Source organism: Meles meles, chromosome 18 (assembly GCF_922984935.1).
Source record: "Meles meles chromosome 18, mMelMel3.1 paternal haplotype, whole genome shotgun sequence".
In the NCBI taxonomy this organism is placed as follows: Eukaryota; Metazoa; Chordata; class Mammalia; order Carnivora; family Mustelidae; genus Meles; species Meles meles.
The window spans coordinates 57,867,121-57,890,744 of NC_060083.1; the positions used below are offsets into that span (position 1 = coordinate 57,867,121).

At 52.4% G+C, this 23,624-nt stretch overlaps 2 protein-coding genes across 3 annotated transcripts; both read right to left on the reverse strand.

The window, feature by feature from the left end:
• Positions 1-770: 770 nt before the first annotated feature.
• Positions 771-6,947, reverse strand: LOC123929340 (CMRF35-like molecule 6). 2 transcript variants are annotated; one of them, XM_045984885.1, is made up of 5 exons: positions 6,560-6,947; positions 5,707-6,042; positions 3,938-4,061; positions 3,375-3,428; positions 771-1,350 (listed from the first exon to the last, which is right to left on the reverse strand). In XM_045984885.1, the coding sequence occupies exons 1-5, from the start codon at positions 6,618-6,620 to the stop codon at positions 1,158-1,160; spliced, it is 768 nt and encodes a 255-aa protein (XP_045840841.1). In that variant the 5' UTR covers positions 6,621-6,947; the 3' UTR covers positions 771-1,157. The 2 variants fall into 2 exon arrangements, with proteins under 2 accessions (XP_045840841.1, XP_045840842.1); XM_045984886.1 differs by lacking the exon at positions 3,375-3,428.
• Positions 6,948-13,835: 6,888 nt separating this feature from the next.
• Positions 13,836-19,957, reverse strand: LOC123929337 (CMRF35-like molecule 6). Its single transcript, XM_045984883.1, has 5 exons — positions 19,562-19,957; positions 18,710-19,045; positions 16,879-17,002; positions 16,318-16,371; positions 13,836-14,301 (listed from the first exon to the last, which is right to left on the reverse strand). Exons 1-5 carry the CDS (start codon positions 19,620-19,622, stop codon positions 14,109-14,111), a joined length of 768 nt encoding a protein of 255 aa, XP_045840839.1. The 5' UTR covers positions 19,623-19,957; the 3' UTR covers positions 13,836-14,108.
• Positions 19,958-23,624: the final 3,667 nt, after the last annotated feature.

The following is a 23,624-nucleotide window of genomic DNA, read 5'->3' on the forward strand; positions in this document are numbered from 1 at the left end:
CTTATTCCTTCTTAAAGTTAAGAGATTCCTTCTTGAAAATACTCATATTTTTATAAGTTTCTTTTTGATCATGAGTGGGTATTAGAGTTGGTCATACACTTTTCCAGCATCATTTGATATGATCCTATGATTTTTCTCCTCCTTACTTTGGTATGGTGGATTACAGTGATTCAGTTTTCAACGTTGAACCAGCCTTCTCTACCTGGAACAAACCTCACTCCATCACGGTGCATAATTCTTTGCTGGATTCCATCTGCTTGCCTTGCCTATCCATCTACCTTACCCCCAGAGTCCTGCCCACTGGCCTCTCAGGACCCTCCCCTGGCCTGAGCTTTGCCTTTGTTCAGACCTTCTACCTTCCCTCCCTCAACTGCCTGAGGCTCTCACCCAACAGGAGACAAATCATGAGAGAATATGGATTCTGGGAAACAAACCTAGGGTTTTCGAGGGAATGTGGGTGGGGGAATGGAGTAGCTGTGTGGTGGGTATTAACGAGGGCACGCGTTGTGATGAGCACTGGGTGCTCTATGCAACTAAGGAGTCACTGAGCATTACATCGAAAACTAATGATGTGCTTGCTCTACAGTGGTTAACTGAACCATCATCATCATCCTCATCATCATCATCATAATGAAAGAGTCTACTCCTGTCCTCTGTCACCCCATTCATTGAACTCTCATCCATTCCTCCTTATGACACTTCTTCTTATAAAACAATATTCTTTATTGAGTTTTCAAAAGCACCCATTAGAATACAAAGGCCTCGTTTTGTTGATTGCTTTCTTCCCAGCACCTAGAAATAAGTGTGGTGCCACAGGGGTTCTTGGTGAATATTTGGTGAGTGGTTGTAGAAAGGAAGGAACGTTGCGTTGAGAGCCTGCACTGGGGGTTCTCAAGAGGACAAGGTCATTGAAAGCAGGCCTTCCCTCACCTCGGGCTCTCTGGTCACCTGGGCTGTGCTTGGTGTTCTCTGCTCACGAGTTAGGAGTCCTAGGGCGTCCCTCCCCCATTCTCCCCAGCAAAACGCCACGCACATCGACTTGTGTGTGTAATGGATCTCATTGCTTCTTCAAGTATTGAATGATTTGTTTGTTACCAGTTTTTGGCAATAAGGGGAGAGGAGACAGGTCTGGGGCCAGAAGTTCTTCCTCTTCTAGTCTAAGTGGTGTTGTCCCTGGACAGGATATGGATGGGCAAAGAAGGCTGAAGGTTGTCTTCATCAGGCTGACTCTGGTGCCCACAAATTGCCCACTGAGGCCTGTTGACCCAGAGCACGGCACTGAGCATCATCAGAAACAGGGGCACCTTCAGCAGAATGAGGAGCAGGAAGTGGACGCTGCCGAGCAGGGACCTGTAGGAGGGACACGGTGACTGGCAGGAGTTTCCTCCTGGACACGAGGCCCAGGCTCTGCCCCCACCTGCCTTTGTGCTCAAGTCCTGTGGCCTCAGAAATCAATATCAGCCTCAAGGCTGCATGGACCAGCACCAAGGGCCCCAGTCTCCTGTCGTCCCGTCAAGACTTGACCTTGAGCATCAGGACACAGCAGACACATGAGGATGTGGTGGTGAGGAATGGAGAAAAAGGGAGAAGAGGACACCCAGGAGGCTCTGGCTCCCAGAAACAGCTCTCTGAACCCACAACCCTCAATACTCACTTCCTCCTGCGGGGACAGATTTTGAGGGCGAAATGCTCCCTTATAAAAGCTCTCCTCTCTCAACTAGTCTGGACTCAGCTTCAATATGATCGTTGGAGAAGCTCTTCTGCTGAAACTGCTCAATAACCTCCATCAGCGTCCAGGAGTGAGCACCCCAAGCTCAGCTCATGGCCAATCCCCTCACCTGCCCATCCTAGTAACTGTCCCCATGCCAGCTCCTCACAAGTGCTGTGTCCCCTCCCCACACGGGACCTTTCTAGAAGCTCTCCACCTCGCCAGACCCTCGCCTGGCTCTCAGCCTGTGGTTTGGCTGAGGTCCTCACCAAGGTCACACTGGGACCCTCTTGCACACCCACTTGGCACCCTGGCTCATATCCTCTTTCCCCATTTGAACTCCGGGCCAGCTGTGGACAGTCTTGGACCGGCCAGTGGTTTCCCCCTCCAGCTCCTCACCTCTTTGCCTGAGGACTCTCTTTAGCTATAGGAGAGCTCAGCTTGCTGAGCACAACGCGCCGCATATGGCACAGAATCCATGTCCCCAGGAGGGCCTGTCTGCCTGCCATACTCTTTCTCCAGATGAGGGGCCTTCCCTCATCTCTCTGTGAGAATATAAGAAGGCTCTTTGCCTACAGTACTCTCTCTAGATCAGGGGACTTCCCTCATTTTCTGTGAGAAACAGGAAGCCCCACCATCTTCTCCACCATGAGGACAGACGGATGTTGATCACTGCCTCAGCTTCCTCATGGCTCGGCGGGACAGACTGGGGGGCATCCTACACAGCACATCTGAGGATGCCCAGTGACGGAGCCCAGCTGCCCTGTGATAGCTCCTCCATCAAAGCACACTTCATTGGCTTTACCCACCTCCTTGATCCCTTCCTCTGCTTCCTGGGATCACCATTCCATAAACTAATTGCACCTAAGTCCTTGTCTCTCCATCTGATTTGAGGAAATCCAAACCCAAACAGACTCTTTGTCATTTGTTTTCAGTGAATCTGGATTCCCTTCATCATGCCCACTGTCTTCGCACGCACACCATCTTCCTATGAGTTAATGGGCAGTTGGTGTTACTGGCATTATCAGGCTGATGCCCCCTCCCATCAGATCCCCTCTGAGGCCTGTTCCTCAGAGGATAGCACTAAGCATGTTCAGGACCAGGGGCACCTCCAGGAAGACCAGGAAGGAGAGGAAAGTAGATGCTGCTCAGTAGGGACCTGTGGGGGACACGGTGACAGGCAGTGAGCCCCATCTTCAGGGAAATGCCCTGGTACCCTCCACTTTCCTTCTGTCCCTGTGCCCATGTCCTGTGGCCCCAGCAGTCCAGAAGGAAATCAGGTCCACGTTGGTCCATGTCCTGGGACACCCCATCATCAGACCACTTCTGTGACCTTCAGGCTAACAATTGCCCTTGAGACAGGATGTGGACATGGAGAAGGCCTGGCTATTGGAGTGACATTAGGAGACCCCAGGAAGCAGGCAGGACCTGGCCCAGGAAAAAAGTTCTATCGAATCCCTCCCCATGGTCAGTGACCCTGTCTATGGACTAGAAATCAGTGCTGGGTTGCTTGTCTAATGTCTGCTCTCCCATAACCAGTAGTTCCCAGGAGGGAATGGAGTGTTTGCTTTAGTCCCAGGGTCCATCTGGCACCTGTGTGGTCCCTCCAAACCTTAGCCTTGAGATTCAGAGGTTAATGATGGAGGGAATGAATGACCCCACTCACCTCTCCTCTCCCTCTGTGGCCTGGTCTGCAATAGGATGACTCTCCAGTGAGGGCCTGGGAGGGAGCAGGGAAGAGAGCCCAGGGGACCCCAGAGCACCTGGCCTGGGCGACGTCCTGAAGGCCCCCTTTGCACAACACTGGCACTTGTCTTCCCTTTTCCTGGAGCCGGATTTCTGCAGATACCTGAGTGCCGGCTCCCCCAATCCTACAGGTCTCCAGGGAAATGTCCTCTCACTGGCCAGGACTCCCTGATCATTGTGTATGGAAGGGCATTCCCACCCCCATCACTCTGCTGCACATGCTCTCCCTGACCCATCTGTTCTCAGGTTGAGTTGTCCACTGTGTGAATTTCCCAGCTTTTTCAGAGCAGGACTGTGTCTCGGTGGCCCAGGGTTGTGTCTCTAGAAGTGCGCCCCGGCACACGGTAGGACTTCCACCGTTAGGTGTGGAATTGGTAAATAAAGCAGGACGGAGGCCACGACAGTCACACCCACACAGCTCTGTCCTCCGTGTTCCCCAGAAATCACCCAGGGGTCAAAGGTCTCCAGCTGCTAGTCCCTTACCCAGGATGTTGGCTGGAAGTGGAGGACTCCTGCTGGGTCGCAGTGTCCCATGTGGGAGCTGGCAGTGTCCTGTGAAGACCTGGAGCACTGGGGGGCCTCACAGAGCTGGGGGTTGCAGTGCTGTCTGTGGGGGGCAGAGCACATGTCAGTCCTGCTGTCCTCCCCCAGGGTCTCCCATTCTCTGTCACCTGTTGCCTCCGACTCACATAGTCCTGGTCCCTCAGGCCATTTCGACAGGTGTCTGGGCGCCACATCTGTCCACGCCACACCTAGTCCTGCCTCGAACTTCAGGCTCCCTGGTCTCCTCTGCAGGTGCACCTTGGCCAGGTGGGGAATTTCAGAGGCAGAACATCCTCCCAACAGGGCATGGGACAGTGTGTGGAAGGAGCTCAGGGCTCTGGGCTCAGGCACCCTACCCCTGGTTTCCCCTGGCAGAGGATGGGCTGAGTTTCCTCTGTAGAGATTGATCCAAAGCTGGGGCCGGGGGCCGGGTCCTCAGGCAGGGCTGATGTCTGGAGTGAGGACCATGAAACAGGGCGCTCAGCAGAGTCCACACTGAATGATGGGTCCTGCGCTCAGTGCACTCAGGCCCTGAACTCTCAGCCAGAACTGTGAACATGGGTGGCCACAGGACAGAAGGATAGACAGAAAGAAAGATCTAGTGAGACAGACACAGACCCAGGGCACCACACAGAAAGCTCCCTGTTCTGAGACCAGCTGAACAATGGTCTTTCTCTTCCAGGCGGTGGTGTCCGAGGACACTCAGCTCCTCACTGTTAAATAGGAACCCACAAGGGGCCTGGAAGGGAAATGCCCCGTGTGAGAGAGATGAAGAGTTACAAGAAGGACAACATCACAGGGGAATCAGGGACATGAGAAATAAGAACACAAGGTAGAAACCTAAACATTTAGAAGGATGAACTCCAGGAGGTTCTCAGGAAACAAAATCAGGGCTCTAGAAAGGAAGAATTCTTTGCAGCACATGGAAATATGTTTGGGGCCATAGGACCTGAGAACCCATTTTTCTCCTTTGTCTGGGGGGAGCTTTCAGGTATTTTCTGGGTTCCTGGGACCAGTTGCCAGAGGAGGCTGGGGAGGGGCAGGGGGGAGGGGCAGGCTGTTCCCCAAATGCTCACAGAAGCCCCACATCATGGTCTGGGGCTCCTTCTTGGGCCCCTGTCGAGGTTGTTGCAGACCCCCAGGATCACAGCTGTGAGGCTGGGCTCAGGAGCCATCCAGGACACAGTGATGTCCTGTTAGAGCCCCGGGGTCCTGGGCAGCCAGTAAGGGAGAGAAACCAGTGCCCTAAGGTCCCGTTCCCTATTGGGAGGACAGAGAGACGTCCAGGAAGAGGCTCAGGACACCTTCAGCGAGGACAGGACCCTTGGCAGGACAGGAAGGCAGACAGTTGTCCCCAGACTAGGGCTATTCGCACGGCCCACGCTGGGAGAGCTTTAGGTGTGAGAGTGTGTCAGGGCGGGGCACGCGGAGGTCAGCCAGAGGTGTGCATGTGCTTGTGTGAGTGTACAAACAACACAACACCTGCACACAGACCTAGACACACATGGACATACACACAGACACAACACACATACGCATACGCATACACACAACCATGGACACACCCCTGGTGTCCTGCGTCACCCACTGCATCCTCACCCCGCTGTTCTACCCCACGTCCCCCCGCGTTCCTGCTGGGGTCGGGATGATCAGTCCCAGTCTCAGGCAGCCCTGGTGCTGGTGTGGGGGCAGGGGTGTGCACAGCTCACCTGGATCCACAGACAACACAACTGGGAAGGTGAGGTCGAGCAAATATTCTTGGAGGACTGATGTATCGATCCCACACTGGTATGTCCCGGCATCATCCTCTGTGAGGCTCTCCAAGGTCACTGTGAAGGTGAGGTTTGCAGGATGGTCCCTGATGGACACACGGCCCTTCCTCACTTCTCTGTCTGCCCTTTTGGTCTTTACCATAGTCCACACACATGGGCTCCTACACCAGTACTTGGCATTCTCTCTGAATTCCTCCTCGTACTGACATTGCACGCTCACGGATCCCCCCACGGTGCCCATCACGGAGATGGGGCCACGCAGAGACCAACAACCTGGAAAACACAGCCGAGTGTGACCCCTTACCACATGGGCCTGGGTCAAGGGGATCTGAGGTCAAGTTGACTGTTGAGTCCCTGAAGGGCCCTCAGGGTCTGGAGGAGGCCTTGGCAGGAGACAGGCCTTTCCTGAGACCAGAGGGAATGGCTGTAGCTCCCTACTCACAGCACAGCGTGGCACAAGGAGAGTGTGTCCTTGGTGTGTGTGCATGTGTGTGTGTGTGTGATGCACGGAGACATCATTTCTGACTGTGACTCTACAGTAATGCTGGTCACTGGCCTCCCCTCTTGTCAGGGCCGCTCTTTCTGGCACAGAGGACACGACTCACCCGCTGATGCACTGAATCCTCCTGGTCACTGCTGAGGAAGTGCTGGTCGATCTGAGAATCTTCTCTGCTCTCCGTCCTCCCACCCACATCCTCCTCCTCCCCTTGGGCTGCCTCACACCCTCGTCCCCCTGTCTCCCTCCTTCCCACTCAGGGCAGACTTCCCTGCCCAGCTCAGCCCCGCTCACCTGGGAACTGCAGAAGGAGCAGCGCTGCAGGCAGCCACGGCCTCCCGTCCTCTGGGGTCATGTCTGCAGCACAGACGTCACCCACAGCAATGCCAGGCTCCTGGCGGGGGACAATTTCAAGCCTCCTCACAGAGGGTCCTCTCTGCAGGGCCCACTTCTGCTTTCTGGGGCCGCTTTGCTTCCTCGTCCTGCCTGTGCTTGTTCTCACAATCTTCTTCCACGCCGACTCAAGCTGGTTGGGGTGCAGGAAACTGCGGGACAGAAGCAGAAAGGGCTGAGGCAGAATCCTGGACCTGGTGCCCCAGACCCACTCAATCCCGATGACAAGACAGCTCCTGGTCCAGGACTGGACTGGGATTGCCGACCCCTTCCGCAGCCAATATCTGCTCCTCTCACCATCCACACGTGCCCCTTACAGTGGAGCAACACTGTGAGCATTTCCTCTGGGGAATGTCCCCACCCCTATGACATGTCATTTCCTTTTGGTCAGGAGAGATCATGTCTGGGGTGGAGCTCCCAACTGCCCATCCTCTCAGGCATCAGTGGTGACCACAGTGGTGTTAGGAGCCCCCAGCCTGCAGCTCTGAGCAGCCACAGTCCCCATGCGACCCCTGCTCACCTTGGCCACACAAGTTGGAACTGTGACCTCTGATGCCTTCAAAGATTCCAACTGGGTGCTGGGTTTCTAACCAGGGTACAAATCCCCAGACTTTCTTCCTTCCTGTGTGTTTTCCTGTTCTGAAAAATGGACATGGAACGGCCATCACCAACCCCGTGCGCACCTCACTTTGACTCTTTCTTCTTTGCAAAGTCCACTCTACTGTGACTCTCGGGGCAGAGGACTGACAACAGACAAGAAAGTCCGGAGATTTAAGGAGCTGGTGGTACGTTGGGGACATGTGATGCTGAGACTGGGCTTCTCCTCTCCATCCAGTGGTACAAAGGGCCGTTGTGTATCAAGAGGGTGGTCTGACAAAGCACTGACTGCCGGTGTCCATTTTGGGTTCACATGATGACCAGGGGCCTCTACAAGGTGTAGAGTTGGGGGATGGTCCTTGCCGGGAGGTGGGGAGGTGGGTCTGTCCTAACTCAGGGTGGCTAATTCTCATGACATGATGGGTTTGGTGTGAGTTTACACTGGAAATGGTAGGGAGGCAGGTCATGGTGCAGGACCCAACATCTTGCCTGGGTTATGCCAACTCCTCAAGCTTGTCATGCTCAATCACATCTATCGATTTCCCCCTAAACACTCTCTGCCCAGATCTGCTCCTCCCCCACACTATCTTATCCCAATCTAAGGCCACAATATTCCCAGAGTTATTGCAGTCAGATCCGTTACCAAATATTCGTCTCTCTGCCCCTCCCCATTAATATTTCTTCTAGCATCTCCATCTCCCATAGCCTCTCTTCCTCCTGGCATTACAGCAATCCTCTCTCCTCTCAGGACAATGGTGACATCCCTATTCCTCCCAGTCCCCTCGTGCCTTGTCCTCCGTCCTTCCACTCATTACCAAGAGAGCTCTTCAATAATACTCAGGAGTAGCCAGTACACTCTTTGTCCCAACACTACAATTCCCCACCCAGTCTCTGCCCTTGCTTGGTTTACATGGTCTGTGGCCCAGCCACTGCTGGGTTCTGCATTTCTATCTTGCTCCCCTTTGCCAATGTGCTCAATGCTCTAGCCACAGAGCCCACCCATCCCCAGGGACTTAGCATCTGTTTGTCCCTCTCCTTGGATCCTCTTTCCACCTTTTCTCACTGCTTCTTCCATCTTACGTTATAGATTTCACCTTGGACCTACTCCCTTAGAAAGGCTTCCCCGATCACTCTTCCTAGGGTCACGCTGTTGTCTCAATCACAAACCCGTGTTTGATTCCTCCATCGTTCACCAAAGCTTGTACGTAAGTTTCCTTGGGTGGTTCTGTGAATCTCCCCCACTGGGATAGAGCTCATATCATAGCAGCATTCTGGGTCTGCTTCATTCATCACACAAGAAGCCAGTGCCCAACTGCACTTTGTGACCAATGGTCGGCTTCTGATAACTGTTCACAGAAGGAGTGAATGAGTGATTGAGTGAATGAATAAACACAAAATTGGCTGCAGACATGGCCCTAGACAACTGTGGTCCAACGAGATGCAATATCTATGATGGTCTAACAAATTCCCCAAAACTTGGTGGCTGAAACAATAAATATTCATTATCTCACACTTCCTGAAAGTCACAAATCTAAAAAGAGTGTCTTATCTGGGTGGTTGTGGCTCAGCGTGTCTCTTTCACAACATTGTGGTCAAGATGTTGACCAGGCTATACTCATTGGAAGGCTGGACTGGCCAGAAGGATCTGCTTCAGAGATGACGTGTCCACTTTGGGTAAGCAGGAGTCCTTAGCTCCTCACCCAATACAACTGCTCGAGTGTCTGCATGATGGGGCATCCAGCTTCTCCCACAGAGAGTAATCCAAGAAGAGCAAGGCACATCATATTTATGATTTATCCTTGGAGGTCATGTGCCATTGTTTCTGCCATATCTGGGGATCCCACACCCACCCTGACACAATATAGAGGACCCCTGTCAAGGGATGAGGGTATCTGGTCCAAGTGGAGGCTGTGAAAGGATTTGATTCCTAAAATATCAGATATCTATGTATTTATATTTGTGCAATTTCCAGTTCCCCTGTGACACGCCAATAAAAGATTTTTAAAAACCAAACATCAAAACACGAAAGTATACCTCTGAAACTTTGCTTGATTTGGGTGGGGGGTATAGATGTTCATTCTGTCACACAGAAAAGAGTTTCCATAATCTTCCCCGCAACTACTTACCCTGCCTAAATCTCAGGCACCAATAACCTAAGCAGAAGCATATCTTGAGTGATGATATCAGGATGGAATGCAGATTCCTCTGGTTTGACGGCTCAAGTGCCTTTCCCAAAGACCATGATGCTGGCAGGCAGAGAGTGGCCAGCAACCAGCAAGAGGGAGAAGCACCATCTCCAGACCCAGGAGAGGGTCTGCAGAATGAGAGGGTTTGTCAGGCAGCTGGTGGCCATTGTAACACAATTTGAGAAACTTGACAGGGACTCAGGGTTTCTTCAGTCTTCTCAGCCCACCACCTTCTCTTCCAGCTCTCCTTCACTTCCCATTGCATCTTCCTTTTGTAAAAACTTGAGTTTCTGCAACTCGTGGCTGAGTTGAGAAGTTGGAAGACCCACCAGGTGCACAGAGCAATTACAACAGAAATTTGACTTCAGGTTTGAGTCTGCGGTGTGATGATTCACGGTATGGGTTAACTGTCCACGGACTGCTCAGATGGAAGATGATCTTGGGTGTGTCTGGGAGCACGTTTCTGGATGACATGAGCATTTGAATCCGTGGACTCAGTGAGGTAGGTGCCCTCTCTGGGGTGGGTGGGCCTCATCCAGTCCAATCTGTTGAGGGTCTGAGTAGAAGTGGATGACCAGCAGAGGAAGGAGGAATTCGCCCTTTGCTGCCTGATGGCTTCAGCTGGGACGTCCATCTCTTCCCACCCTCTGTACTCCGGGCTCGCAGGCCCTTGAACTCAGAATGGATTTCACCACCCGCTCTCCTGGGTGCTCCTCAGCTCCCATCACCGTGGGAGCCTCTTCCGTTAATGAACTCTTCACAGGCATGCTTCTCCTACTGGTTCTGTTTGTCCAGAGAACCCTCACGGACACACGTGTGTATCTGACCCTGTGGCAACTGACTTCTTCAACCCCAAGCCTGCACACGAGGACCTCATTCAGGAAGATCCATGTGAGGACTCAACAGGAAGATCCAAAACCTGGTTCTTCTCATCTGCAGTGTGGCCTCCCAGGACATCTCCTAGAGTTGGTGGAATGCAGGTGTTTCAAGGGGCTGCTACAGAGAGACACAGAGAAAACACCCAGGATGTCAGCAGGCTGAGCATGGAAGAGCATGGGGACCATCCCCACGTGAACTGGGTCTGCGTTTTGCGAGGGAAATAGTGATGAAGGAAAGACCAAGTTACAGGCAAATGTTAGTGCCTTTCCTTGGTCTGGAATCAGAAGTATCTGCTTTATTCCTCTTTGGCTTTAGGGTCTCTGTGAGGCTTAAAAACACCTGGGAGACTTTTGTTTTGTGAAACTCTCAAGAGTCTGAAGAAAAGAGGGATGTCCAAGTAGGGTTACAAACATTCTGGGCTATTTGAGAGTGGGAAGAGGTAAGTTCTTGACTTGGGTCCCAGTGTTAGCCTGGAGGATGAAGAGTTCCCCGGCCTGCCTGCACCTGGAGCCTCAGGTGTCCCTACTCTCTGACAGTGTCCCCATGGGCACCAGCTTATCTAGGACACTGGGACAGACCCCTGCGCTGTGTGCTCACAGCTCGTGGACGTGCTCAGGAATCAACTTTTGGATATGCAAGTGGTCATAGGGCACAATTAATTGGTCTAGGAAAATGATTCCTGAATCACAAAGTTAATTCCCTCGTGTTTAGTTCGAATAAGACACATGCAGAAATAGCAGGATGAACATTTAAGTCAGGGCAGCCCTATGATTGTATTGATAGTTCAATTTAGACAATATGTTAAAGACGACAATTGATGCTGCTAACGGGAGGCCAGGCAAGAGCCAAGGGCAGACTTCTCTCCTTGCGCTGCAAGATAGACCCTCCCACCCCAACCTCCTGCCCATTTCTGCCCATCTTCTTGGTCCTCGCCCCTCTGCCTCCTTGTTTCCCATCCCCTCAGCCACCTTCCCTTAGACCTTGCTGGCACGGATCCCAGGGAGTCCTTGAAAGAGCTGCTTCCCTCACTCCTGGGCAATAAGGGGAAGCATCGCCAGGTGTCACCATACCAAGTTCCATGTCAGCTGACCGTGGTCGGGAGGGGGCACTGGATCTATCGACCTCTTCCAGGGAGTATGAATTCCAGAAGAGCCATGTGGGCACTGCTTCTCAATAAAGCGGAAGCCCTGGGCTAGAGTCAGAGATGTCCTGTCTTTCTACCTGGTTCTATCCCCTCCCCGGGGCACAGGTGATGAGGGTCCTGACTTATTCTAGTCTGAACTACCCTTTGGGCTCCGGACCCCTGGTTGCATCTCAAGCTCTGGACCTGTGAATGTCTGGGTCCACCTCTAGTTGAGCCCAAGGGAGACAGCTCAAGCTGGTGAGCAGCATGGTGCTTGGGGAGGGAAGACGACTGTAGGGCTGAGCCGGAGGAGGAAAGGTCATCTAGGTCAACCAGACCCAGGATACAGTGGGTCTAGTTCTAACGCCTGGGGTGGCCAGGATCAGAGTATTTGAATCATCCCAGCGGACCTAACAGCAGAGAAGCAATCCTGTTAGAGAATTCTTTTTAAGTACTTGAAGAAGGGGCTGCCCACAAGTTTGCGAAATGGTCACGATCGCCATCTATTGGTGGCTTGAAGAACTGCCACAAGTGTGCTCTGGGTATTACCTTCATCCTCATCCTGGAGGTTGGGGACTAGAAATGCCTTTTGTGCAAAACATAAGAGACTCTTGAGCATAGGAAACAAACTGAGGTTTGCTGAACGAGGTGGGTTGGGGGGATGGGGTAACTGGGTGATGGACATTACGGAGGGCACGTGATGTAATGAGACCTGGGTGTGATGTAAGACTGATGACTTACTAACTCCTACCTCTGAATCTCAAATACAGTATATGTTAATGAACTGAACTTAAGTTCAAAAGCTAAAAAACAGAACTGTCTTTTGTAGTCGAGTATCAAGGCCTGTCATGATCCCTCCAGATCCTTCCAGACAGAGGGCCAGAGCTCATGGAAATTCTGGAGCCCCATGGAAGAAGGATATTTGGTTTTCAGACAGATAGATGAGAGCTCAGGTTTACGGAGAAAGGCCTTTAAATTATATAAATTTTCTTTGATTTCCGACATCAGCCTTTTGTCATTTGGGGCATCCATATCCAGGACATATTTGGTTATGCTTGTACCTAATCATTTCATTTTCTTTGGAGTAAGTGTAAATGGAATGCATGTTATTTCAGGTTTCCATAAGTTCACTTGTTAGTAAATGGACATGTGATTGACTGATGTGTGTTCATCTTGTATCCCATGACCTGCTGAACTCACCTCTTAGTTCTATGAGGTGTGGTAGATTGCTTGAGATTTTCTACATAGACAATTATGTCATCTGCAAACAGGGTCAGCTTTATTCTTCTTCTCCATTCTCCATGCCCTTATTTCTTTATCTGACCTACTGCAATGGCCATAATTGCCATGGCTAAGATGACTATATGGTGAGAGTGGGCATCTCTGCCTTGCTCAGGATCTTACAGGGAAAACTCAGTTTTTGATCACTAACAATAATGTCAGCTGTATTTTTCCTTTAGGTGATCTTCATCAAGTCGAGGAAATTCCTTCTTATTCCTTCTTAAAGTTAAGAGATTCCTTCTTGAAAATACTCATATTTTTATAAGTTTCTTTTTGATCATGAGTGGGTATTAGAGTTGGTCATACACTTTTCCAGCATCATTTGATATGATCCTATGATTTTTCTCCTCCTTACTTTGGTATGGTGGATTACAATGATTCAGTTTTCAACGTTGAACCAGCCTTCTCTACCTGGAACAAACCTCACTCCGTCACGGTGCATAATTCTTTGCTGGATTCCATCTATATGGAATATAGATTGCCTTGCCTATCCATCTACCTTACCCCCAGAGTCCTGCCCACTGGCCTCTCAGGACCCTCCCCTGGCCTGAGCTTTGCCTTTGTTCAGACCTTCTACCTTCCCTCCCTCAACTGCCTGAGGCTCTCACCCAACAGGAGACAAATCATGAGAGAATATGGATTCTGGGAAACAAACCTAGGGTCTTCGAGGGGATGTGGGTAGGGGAATGGAGTAGCTGTGTGGTGGGTATTAACGAGGGCACGCGTTGTGATGAGCACTGGGTGCTCTATGCAACTAAGGAGTCACTGAGCATTACATCGAAAACTAATGATGTGCTTGCTCTACAGTGGTTAACTGAACCATCATCATCATCCTCATCATCCTCATCATCATCATAATGATAGAGTCTACTCCGTCCTCTATCACCCCATTCATTGAACTCTCATCCATTCCTCCTTATGACACTTCTTCTTATAAAACAATATTCTTTTTTGAGTTTTCAAAAGCACCCATTAGCATAGAAAGGACTTATTTTGTTGATTGCTTTCTTCCCAGCACCTAGAAATAAGTGTGGTGCCACAGGGGTTCTTGGTGAATATTTGGTGAGTGGTTGTAGAAAGGAAGGAACGTTGCGTTGAGAGCCTGCACTGGGGGTTCTCAAGAGGACAAGGTCATTGAAAAGCAGGTCTTCCCTCACCTCGGGCTCTGTGGTCACCTGGGCTGTGCTTGGTGCTCTCTGCTCGAGAGTTAGGAGTCCTAGGGCGTCCCTCCCCCATTCTCCCCAGCAAAACGCCACGCACATCGACTTGTGTGTGTGATGGATCTCATTGCTTCTTCAAGTATTGAATGATTTGTTTGTTACCAGGTTTTGGCAATAAGGGGAGAGGAGACAGGTCTGGAGCCAGAAGTTCTTCCTCTTCTAGTCTAAGTGGTGTTGTCTCTGGACAGGATATGGATGGGCAAGGAGGGCTGAAACTTGTCTTCATCAGGCTGACTCTGGTGCCCACAAATTGCCCACTGAGGCCTGTTGACCCAGAGCACGGCACTGAGCATCATCAGAAACAGGGGCACCTTCAGCAGAATGAGGAGCAGGAAGTGGACGCTGCTGAGCAGGGACCTGTAGGAGGGACACGGTGACTGGCAGGAGTTTCCTCCTGGACACGAGGCCCAGGCTCTGCCCCCACCTGCCTTTGTGATCAAGTCCTGTGGCCTCAGAAATCAATATCAGCCTCAAGGCTGCATGGACCAGCACCGAGGGCCCCAGTCTCCTGTCGTCCCGTCAAGACTTGACCTTGAGCATCAGGACACAGCAGACACATGAGGATGTGGTGGTGAGGAATGGAGAAAAAGGGAGAAGAGGACACCCAGGAGGCTCTGGCTCCCAGAAACAGCTCTCTGAACCCACAACCCTCAATACTCACTTGCTCCTGCGGGGGCAGATTTTGAGGGCGAAATGCTCCCTTATAAAAGCTCTCCTCTCTCAACTAGTCTGGACTCAGCTTCAATATGATCGTTGGAGAAGCTCTTCTGCTGAAACTGCTCAATAACGTCCATCAGCGTCCAGGAGTGAGCACCCCAAGCTCAGCTCATGGCCAATCCCCTCACCTGCCCATCCTAGTAACTGTCCCTATGCCAGCTCCTCACAAGTGCTGTGTCCCCTCCCCACACGGGACCTTTCTAGAAGCTCTCCACCTCGCCAGACCCTTGCCTGGCTCTCAGCCTGTGGTTTGGCTGAGGTCCTCTCCAAGGTCACACTGGGACCCTCTTGCACACCCACTTGGCACCCTGGCTCATATCCTCTTTCCCCATTTGAACTCCGGGCCAGCTGTGGACAGTCTTGGACCGGCCAGTGGTTTCCCCCTCCAGCTCCTCACCTCTTTGCCTGAGGACTCTCTTTAGCTATAGGAGAGCTCAGCTTGCTGAGCACAACGCGCCACATATGGCACAGAATCCATGTCCCCAGGAGGGCCCGTCTGCCTGCCATACTCTTTCTCCAGATGAGGGGCCTTCCCTCATCTCTCTGTGAGAATATAAGAAGGCTCTTTGCCTACAGTACTCTCTCTAGATCAGGGGACTTCCCTCATTTTCTCTGAGAAACAGGAAGCCCCACCATTTTCTCCACCATGAGGACAGATGGATGTTGATCACTGCCTCAGCTTCCTCATGGCTCGGCATCCTGGGACAGACTGGGGGGCATCCTACACAGCACATCCGAGGATGCCCAGTGACGGAGCCCAGCTGCCCTGTGATAGCTCCTCCATCAAAGCACACTTCATTGGCTTCACCCACCTCCTTGATCCCTCCCTCTGCTTCCTGGGATCACCATTCCATAAACTAATTGCACCTAAGTCCTTGTCTCTCCATCTGATTTGAGGAAATCCAAACCCAAACAGGCTCTTTGTCATCTGTTTTCAGTGAATCTGGATTCCCTTCATCATGCCCACTGTCTTCCCACGCACACCATCTTCCTATGAATTAATGGGCAGTTGGTGTTACTGGCTTTATCAGGCTGATGCCCCCTCCCATCAGATCTCCTCTGAGGCCTGTTCCCTCAGAGGATAGCACTGAGCATGCTCAGGACCAGGGGCACCTCCAGGAAGGAAAGTAGATGCTGCTCAGTAGGGACCTGTGGGGGACACGGTGAAAGGCAGTGAGCCCCATCTTCAGGGAAATGCCCTGGTACCCTCCACTTTCCTTCTGTCCCTGTGCCCATGTCCTGAGGCCCCAGCAGTCCAGAAGGAAATCACGTCCAGGTTGGTCCATGCCTGGGACAGTCCCATCATCAGACCACTTCTGTGACCTTCAGGCTAACAATTGCCCTTGAGACATGATGTGGACATGGAGAAGGCCTGGCTATTGGAGTGACATTAGGAGACCCCAGGAAGCAGGCAGGACCTGGCCCAGGAAAAAAGTTCTATCAAATCCCTCCCCATGGGCAGTGACCCTGTCTATGGACTAGAAATCAGTGCTGGGTTGCTTGTCTAATGTCTGCTCTCCCATAACCAGTAGTTCCCAGGAGGGAATGGAGTGTTTGCTTTAGTCCCAGGGTCCATCTGGCACCTGTGTGGTCCCTCCAAACCTTAGCCTTGAGATTCAGAGGTTAATGATGGAGGGAATGAATGACCCCACTCACCTCTCCTCTCCCTCTGAGGCCTGGTCTTCAATAGGATGACTCTCTAGTGATGTCCTGGAAGGGAGCAGGGAAGAGAGCTCAGGGACCCCCAGAGCAGCTGGCCTGGCCTATGTCCTAAAGGCCCCCTTTGCACAACACTGGCACTTGTCTTCCCTGTCCCCAGAGCCCGATTTCTGCAGATACCTGAGTGCCGGCTCCCCCAAACCGACAGGTCTCCAGGGAAATGTCCTCTCACTGGCCAGGACTCCCTGATCATTGTGTATTGAAGAGCATTCCCTCCCCCATCTCTCCCCACACATGCTCTCCCTGACCCATCTGTTCTCAGGTTGAGTTGTCCACTGTGTGAATTTCCCAGCTTTTTCAGAGCAGGACTGTGTCTCGGTGGCCCAGGGCTGTGTCTCTAGAAGGGCACCCAGCACACGGTTGGACTTCCACCGTTAGGTGTGGAATTGGTAAATAAAGCAGGACGGAGGCCACAACTGTCACACCCACACAGCTCTGTCCTCCGTGTTCCCCAGAAATCACCCAGGTGTCAAAGGTCTCCAGCTGCTAGCCCATTACCCAGGATGTTGGCTGGAAGTGGAGGACTCCTGCTGGGTCGCAGTGTCCCATGTGGGGGCTGGCAGTGTCCCGTGAAGACCTGGAGTGCTGGGGGGCCTCACAGAGCTGGGGGTTGCAGTGCTGGCTGTGGGGGGGAGAGCACAAGTCAGTCCTGCTGCCCCCCCACCCCGGGCTCTCCCACTCTCTGGCAGATGTGTGGCTCCGACTCACATCATCCTGGTCGCTCAGGACATCTGGACAGGTCCAGGCTCCACCTCTGCCCACAGCCACACCCAGGCCTGCCTGGAACTCCAGCCTCCCTGGCCCCCTCTACAGGTGCACCCGGGCCAGGTGTGCGATTTCAGAGGCAGAGCATCCTCCCAGCAGGTCATGGGACAGTGTGTGGAAGGAGCTCGGGCTCTGGGTTCAGACACCCCGCCCCTTGTTTCCCCTGGCAGAGGATGGGTTGAGCTTTCCTCTGTAGAGACTGATCCAGAGCTGGGGCCGGAGGCCGGGTCCTCAGGCAGGGCTGATGTCTGGAGTGAGGACCATGAAACAGGGCGCTCAGCAGAGTGCACACTGAATGATGGGTCCTGCGCTCAGTGCACTCAGGCCCCGAACTCTCAGCCAGAACTGTGAACATGGGTGGCCACAGGACAGAAGGATAGACAGAAAGAAAGATCTAGTGAGACAGACACAGACCCAGGGCACCACACAGACAGAAGGATAGACAGAAAGAAAGATCTAGTGAGACAGACACAGACCCAGGGCACCACACAGAAAGCTCCCTGTTCTGAGACCAGCTGAACAATGGTCTTTCTCTTCCAGGCGGTGGTGTCCGAGGACACTCAGCTCCTCACTGTTAAATAGGAACCCACAAGGGGCCTGGAAGGGAAATGCCCCGTGTGAGAGAGATGAAGAGTTACAAGAAGGACAACATCACAGGGGAATCAGGGACATGAGAAATAAGAACACAAGGTAGAAACCTAAACACTTAGAAGGATGAACTCCAGGAGGTTCTCAGGAAACAAAATCAGGGCTCTAGAAAGGAAGAATTCTTTGCAGCACATGGAAATATGTTTGGGGCCATAGGACCTGAGAACCCATTTTTCTCCTTTGTCTGGGGGGAGCTTTCAGGTTTTTTTCTGGGTTTCCTGGGACAAGTTGCCAGAGGAGGCTGGGGAGGGTCAGGGGGGAGGGGCAGGCTGTTCCCCAAATGCTCACAGAAGCCCCACATCATGGTCTGGGGCTCCTTCTTGGGCCCCTGTCGAGGTTGTTGCAGACTCCCAGGATCACAGCTGTGAGGCTGGTGCTCAGGAGCCATCCAGGACACAGTGATGTCCTGTTAGAGCCCCGGGGTCCTGGGCAGCCAGTAAGGGAGAGGAACCAGTGCCCTAAGGTCCCGTTCCCTATTGGGAGGACAGAGAGACGTCCAGGAAGAGGCTCAGGACACCTTCAGCGAGGACAGGACCCTTGGCAGGACAGGAAGGCAGACAGTTGTCCCCAGACTAGGGCCATTCGCACGGCCCACGCTGGGAGAGCTTTAGGTGTGAGAGTGTGTCAGGGCAGGGCACGTGGAGGTCAGCCAGAGGTGTGCATGTGCTTGTGTGAGTGTACAAACAACACAACACCTGCACACAGACCTAGACACACATGGACATACACACAGACACAACACGCATACGCATACGCACAACCATGGACACACCCCTGGTGTCCTGCGTCACCCACTGCATCCTCACCCCGCTGTTCTACCCCACGTCCCCCCGCGTTCCTGCTGGGGTCGGGGTGATCAGTCCCAGTCTCAGGCAGCCCTGGTGCTGGTGTGGGGGCAGGGATGTGCACAGCTCACCTGGGGTCACAGACAACACAACTGGGAAGGTGAGGTCAAGCAAATATCCTTGGTGGACTGATGTATCGATCCCGCACTGGTATGTCCCGGCATCATCCTCTGTGAGGCTCTCCAAGGTCACTGTGAAGGTGAGGTTTGCAGGATGGTCCCTGATGGACACACGGCCCTTCCTCACTTCTCTGTCTGCCCTTTTGGTCTTTACCATAGTCCACACACATGGGCTCCTGCACCAGTACTTGGCATTCTCTCTGAATTCCTCCTCGTACTGACATTGCACGCTCACGGATCCCCCCACGGTGCCCATCACGGAGATGGGGACACGCAGAGACCAACAACCTGGAAAACACAGCCGAGTGTGACCCCTTACCACATTGGCCTGGGTCAAGGGGATCTGAGGTCAAGTTGACTGTTGAGTCCCTGAAGGGCCCTCAGGGTCTGGAGGAGGCCTTGGCAGGAGACAGGCCTTTCCTGAGACCAGAGGGAATGGCTGTAGCTCCCTACTCACAGCGTGGCACAAGGAGAGTGTGTCCTTGGTGTGTGTGCATGTGTGTGTGTGTGTGTGTGATGCACGGAGACATCATTTCTGACTGTGACTCTACAGTAATGCTGGTCACTGGCCTCCCCTCTTGTCAGGGCCGCTCTTTCTGGCACAGAGGACACGACTCACCCGCTGATGCACTGAATCCTCCTGGTCACTGCTGAGGAAGTGCTGGTTGATCTGAGAATCTTCTCTGCTCTCCGTCCTCCCACCCACATCCTCCTCCTCCCCTTGGGCTGCCTCACACCCTCGTCCCCCTGTCTCCCTCCTTCCCACTCAGGGCAGACTTCCCTGCCCAGCTCAGCCCCGCTCACCTGGGAACTGCAGAAGGAGCAGCGCTGCAGGCAGCCACGGCCTCCCGTCCTCTGGGGTCATGTCTGCAGCACAGACGTCACCCACAGCAATGCCAGGCTCCTGGCGGGGGACAATTTCAAGCCTCCTCACAGAGGGTCCTCTCTGCAGGGCCCACTTCTGCTTTCTGGGGCCGCTTTGCTTCCTCGTCCTGCCTGTGCTTGTTCTCACAATCTTCTTCCACGCCGACTCAAGCTGGTTGGGGTGCAGGAAACTGCGGGACAGAAGCAGAAAGGGCTGAGGCAGAATCCTGGACCTGGTGCCCCAGACCCACTCAATCCCGATGACAAGACAGCTCCTGGTCCAGGACTGGACTGGGATTGCCGACCCCTTCCGCAGCCAATATCTGCTCCTCTCACCATCCATACGTGCCCCTTACAGTGGAGCAACACTGTGAGCATTTCCTCTGGGGAATGTCCCCACCCCTATGACATGTCATTTCCTTTTGGTCAGGAGAGATCATGTCTGGGGTGGAGCTCCCAACTGCCCATCCTCTCAGGCATCAGTGGTGACCACAGTGGTGTTAGGACCCCCCAGCCTGCAGCTCTGAGCAGCCACAGTCCCCATGGGACCCCTGCTCACCTTGGCCACACAAGTTGGAACTGTGACCTCTGATGCCTTCAAAGATTCCAACTGGGTGCTGGGTTTCTAACCAGGGTACAAATCCCCAGACTTTCTTCCTTCCTGTGTGTTTTCCTGTTCTGAAAAATGGACATGGAACGGCCATCACCAACCCCGTGCGCACCTCACTTTGACTCTTTCTTCTTTGCAAAGTCCACTCTACTGTGACTCTCGGGGCAGAGGACTGACAACAGACAAGAAAGTCCGGAGATTTAAGGAGCTGGTGGTACGTTGGGGACATGTGATGCTGAGACTGGGCTTCTCCTCTCCATCCAGTGGTACAAAGGGCCGTTGTGTATCAAGAGGGTGGTCTGACAAAGCACTGACTGCCGGTGTCCATTTTGGGTTCACATGATGACCAGGGGCCTCTACAAGGTGTAGAGTTGGGGGATGGTCCTTGCCGGGAGGTGGGGAGGTGGGTCTGTCCTAACTCAGGGTGGCTAATTCTCATGACATGATGGGTTTGGTGTGAGTTTACACTGGAAATGGTAGGGAGGCAGGTCATGGTGCAGGACCCAACATCTTGCCTGGGTTATGCCAACTCCTCAAGCTTGTCATGCTCAATCACATCTATCGATTTCCCCCTAAACACTCTCTGCCCAGATCTGCTCCTCCCCCACACTATCTTATCCCAATCTAAGGCCACAATATTCCCAGAGTTATTGCAGTCAGATCCGTTACCAAATATTCGTCTCTCTGCCCCTCCCCATTAATATTTCTTCTAGCATCTCCATCTCCCATAGCCTCTCTTCCTCCTGGCATTACAGCAATCCTCTCTCCTCTCAGGACAATGGTGACATCCCTATTCCTCCCAGTCCCCTCGTGCCTTGTCCTCCGTCCTTCCACTCATTACCAAGAGAGCTCTTCAATAATACTCAGGAGTAGCCAGTACACTCTTTGTCCCAACACTACAATTCCCCACCCAGTCTCTGCCCTTGCTTGGTTTACATGGTCTGTGGCCCAGCCACTGCTGGGTTCTGCATTTCTATCTTGCTCCCCTTTGCCAATGTGCTCAATGCTCTAGCCACAGAGCCCACCCATCCCCAGGGACTTAGCATCTGTTTGTCCCTCTCCTTGGATCCTCTTTCCACCTTTTCTCACTGCTTCTTCCATCTTACGTTATAGATTTCACCTTGGACCTACTCCCTTAGAAAGGCTTCCCCGATCACTCTTCCTAGGGTCACGCTGTTGTCTCAATCACAAACCCGTGTTTGATTCCTCCATCGTTCACCAAACCTTGTACGTAAGTTTCCTTGCGTGGTTCTGTGAATCTCCCCCACTGGGATAGAGCTCATATCATAGCAGCATTCTGGGTCTGCTTCATTCATCACACAAGAAGCCAGTGCCCAACTGCACTTTGTGACCAATGGTCGGCTTCTGATAACTGTTCACAGAAGGAGTGAATGAGTGATTGAGTGAATGAATAAACACAAAATTGGCTGCAGACATGGCCCTAGACAACTGTGGTCCAACGAGATGCAATATCTATGGTGGTATAACAAATTCCCCAAAACTTGGTGGCTGGAACAATAAATATTCATTATCTCACACTTCCTGAAAGTCACAAATCTAATAAGAGTGTCTTATCTGGGTGGTTGTGGCTCAGCGTGTCTCTTTCACAACATTGTGGTCAAGATGTTGACCAGGCTATACTCATTGGAAGGCTGGACTGGCCAGAAGGATCTGCTTCAGAGGTGACGTGTCCACTTTGGGTAAGCAGGAGTCCTTAGCTCCTCACCCAATACAACTGCTCGAGTGTCTGCATGGTGGGGCATCCAGTTTCTCCCACAGAGAGTAATCCAAGAAGAGCAAGGCACATCATATTTATGATTTATCCTTGGAGGTCGTGTGCCATTGTTTCTGCCATATCTGGGGATCACACACCCACCCTGACACAATACAGAGGACCCCTGTCCAGGGATGTGGGTATCTGGTCCAAGTGGAGGCTGTGAAAGGATTTGATTCCTAAAAATATCAGATATCTATGTATTTATATTTGTGCAATTTCCAGTTTCCCTGTGACACGCCAATAAAAGATTTTTAAAAACCAAACATCAAAACACGAAAGTATACCTCTGAAACTTTGCTTGATTTGGGTGGGGGGTATAGATGTTCATTGGTTTTCTGTCACACAGAAAAGTGTTTCCATAATCTTCCCCACAACTAGTTACCCTGCCTAAATCTCAGGCACCAATAACCTAAGCAGAAGCATATCTTGAGTGATGATATCAGGATGGAATGCAGATTCCTCTGGTTTGACGGCTCAAGTGCCTTTCCCAAAGACCATGATGCTGGCAGGCAGAGAGTGGCCAGCAACCAGCAAGAGGGAGAAGCACCATCTCCAGACCCAGGAGAGGGTCTGCAGAATGAGAGGGTTTGTCAGGCAGCTGGTGGCCATTGTAACACAATTTGAGAAACTTGACAGGGACTCAGGGTTTCTTCAGTCGTCTCAACCCACCACCTTCTTCTTCCTTCTCTCTTTCACTTCCCATTGCATCTTCCTTTTTTAAAAACTTGAGTTTCTGCAGCTCGTGGCTGAGCGGAGAAGTTGGAAGACCCACCAGGTGCACAGAGCAATTACAACAGAAATTTGACTTCAGGTTTGAGTCTGCGGTGTGATGATTCACGGTATGGGTTAACTGTCCACGGACTGCTCAGATGGAAGATGATCTTGGGTGTGTCTGGGAGCACGTTTCTGGAGGAGAGGAGCATTTGAATCCGTGGACTCAGTGAAGTAGGTGCCCTCTCTGGGGTGGGTGGGCCTCATCCAGTCCAATCTGTTGAGGGTCTGAGTAGAAGTGGATGACCAGCAGAGGAAGGAGGAATTCGCCCTTTGCTGCCTGATGGCTTCAGCTGGGACGTCCATCTCTTCCCACCCTCTGTACTCCGGGCTCGCAGGCCCTTGAACTCAGAATGGATTTCACCACCAGCTCTCCTGGGTGCTCCTCAGCTCCCATCACCGTGGGAGCCTCTTCCGTTAATGAACTCTTCACAGGCATGCTTCTCCTACTGGTTCTGTTTGTCCAGAGAACCCTCACGGACACACGTGTGTATCTGACCCTGTGGCAACTGACTTCTTCAACCCCAAGCCTGCACACGAGGACCTCATTCAGGAAGATCCATGTGAGGACTCAACAGGAAGATGCAAAACCTCATCAGTTCCTCTCACCCGCAGCGTGACCTCCCAGGACATCTCCTAGAGTTGGTGGAATGCAGGTGTTTCAAGGGGCTGCTACAGAGAGACACAGAGAAAACAGCCAGGATGTCAGCAGGCTGAGCATGGAAGAGCATGGGGACCATCCCCACGTGAACTGGGTCTGCGTTTTGCGAGGGAAATAGTGATGAAGGAAAGACCAAGTTACAGGCAAATGTTAGTGCCTTTCCTTGGTCTGGAATCAGAAGTAT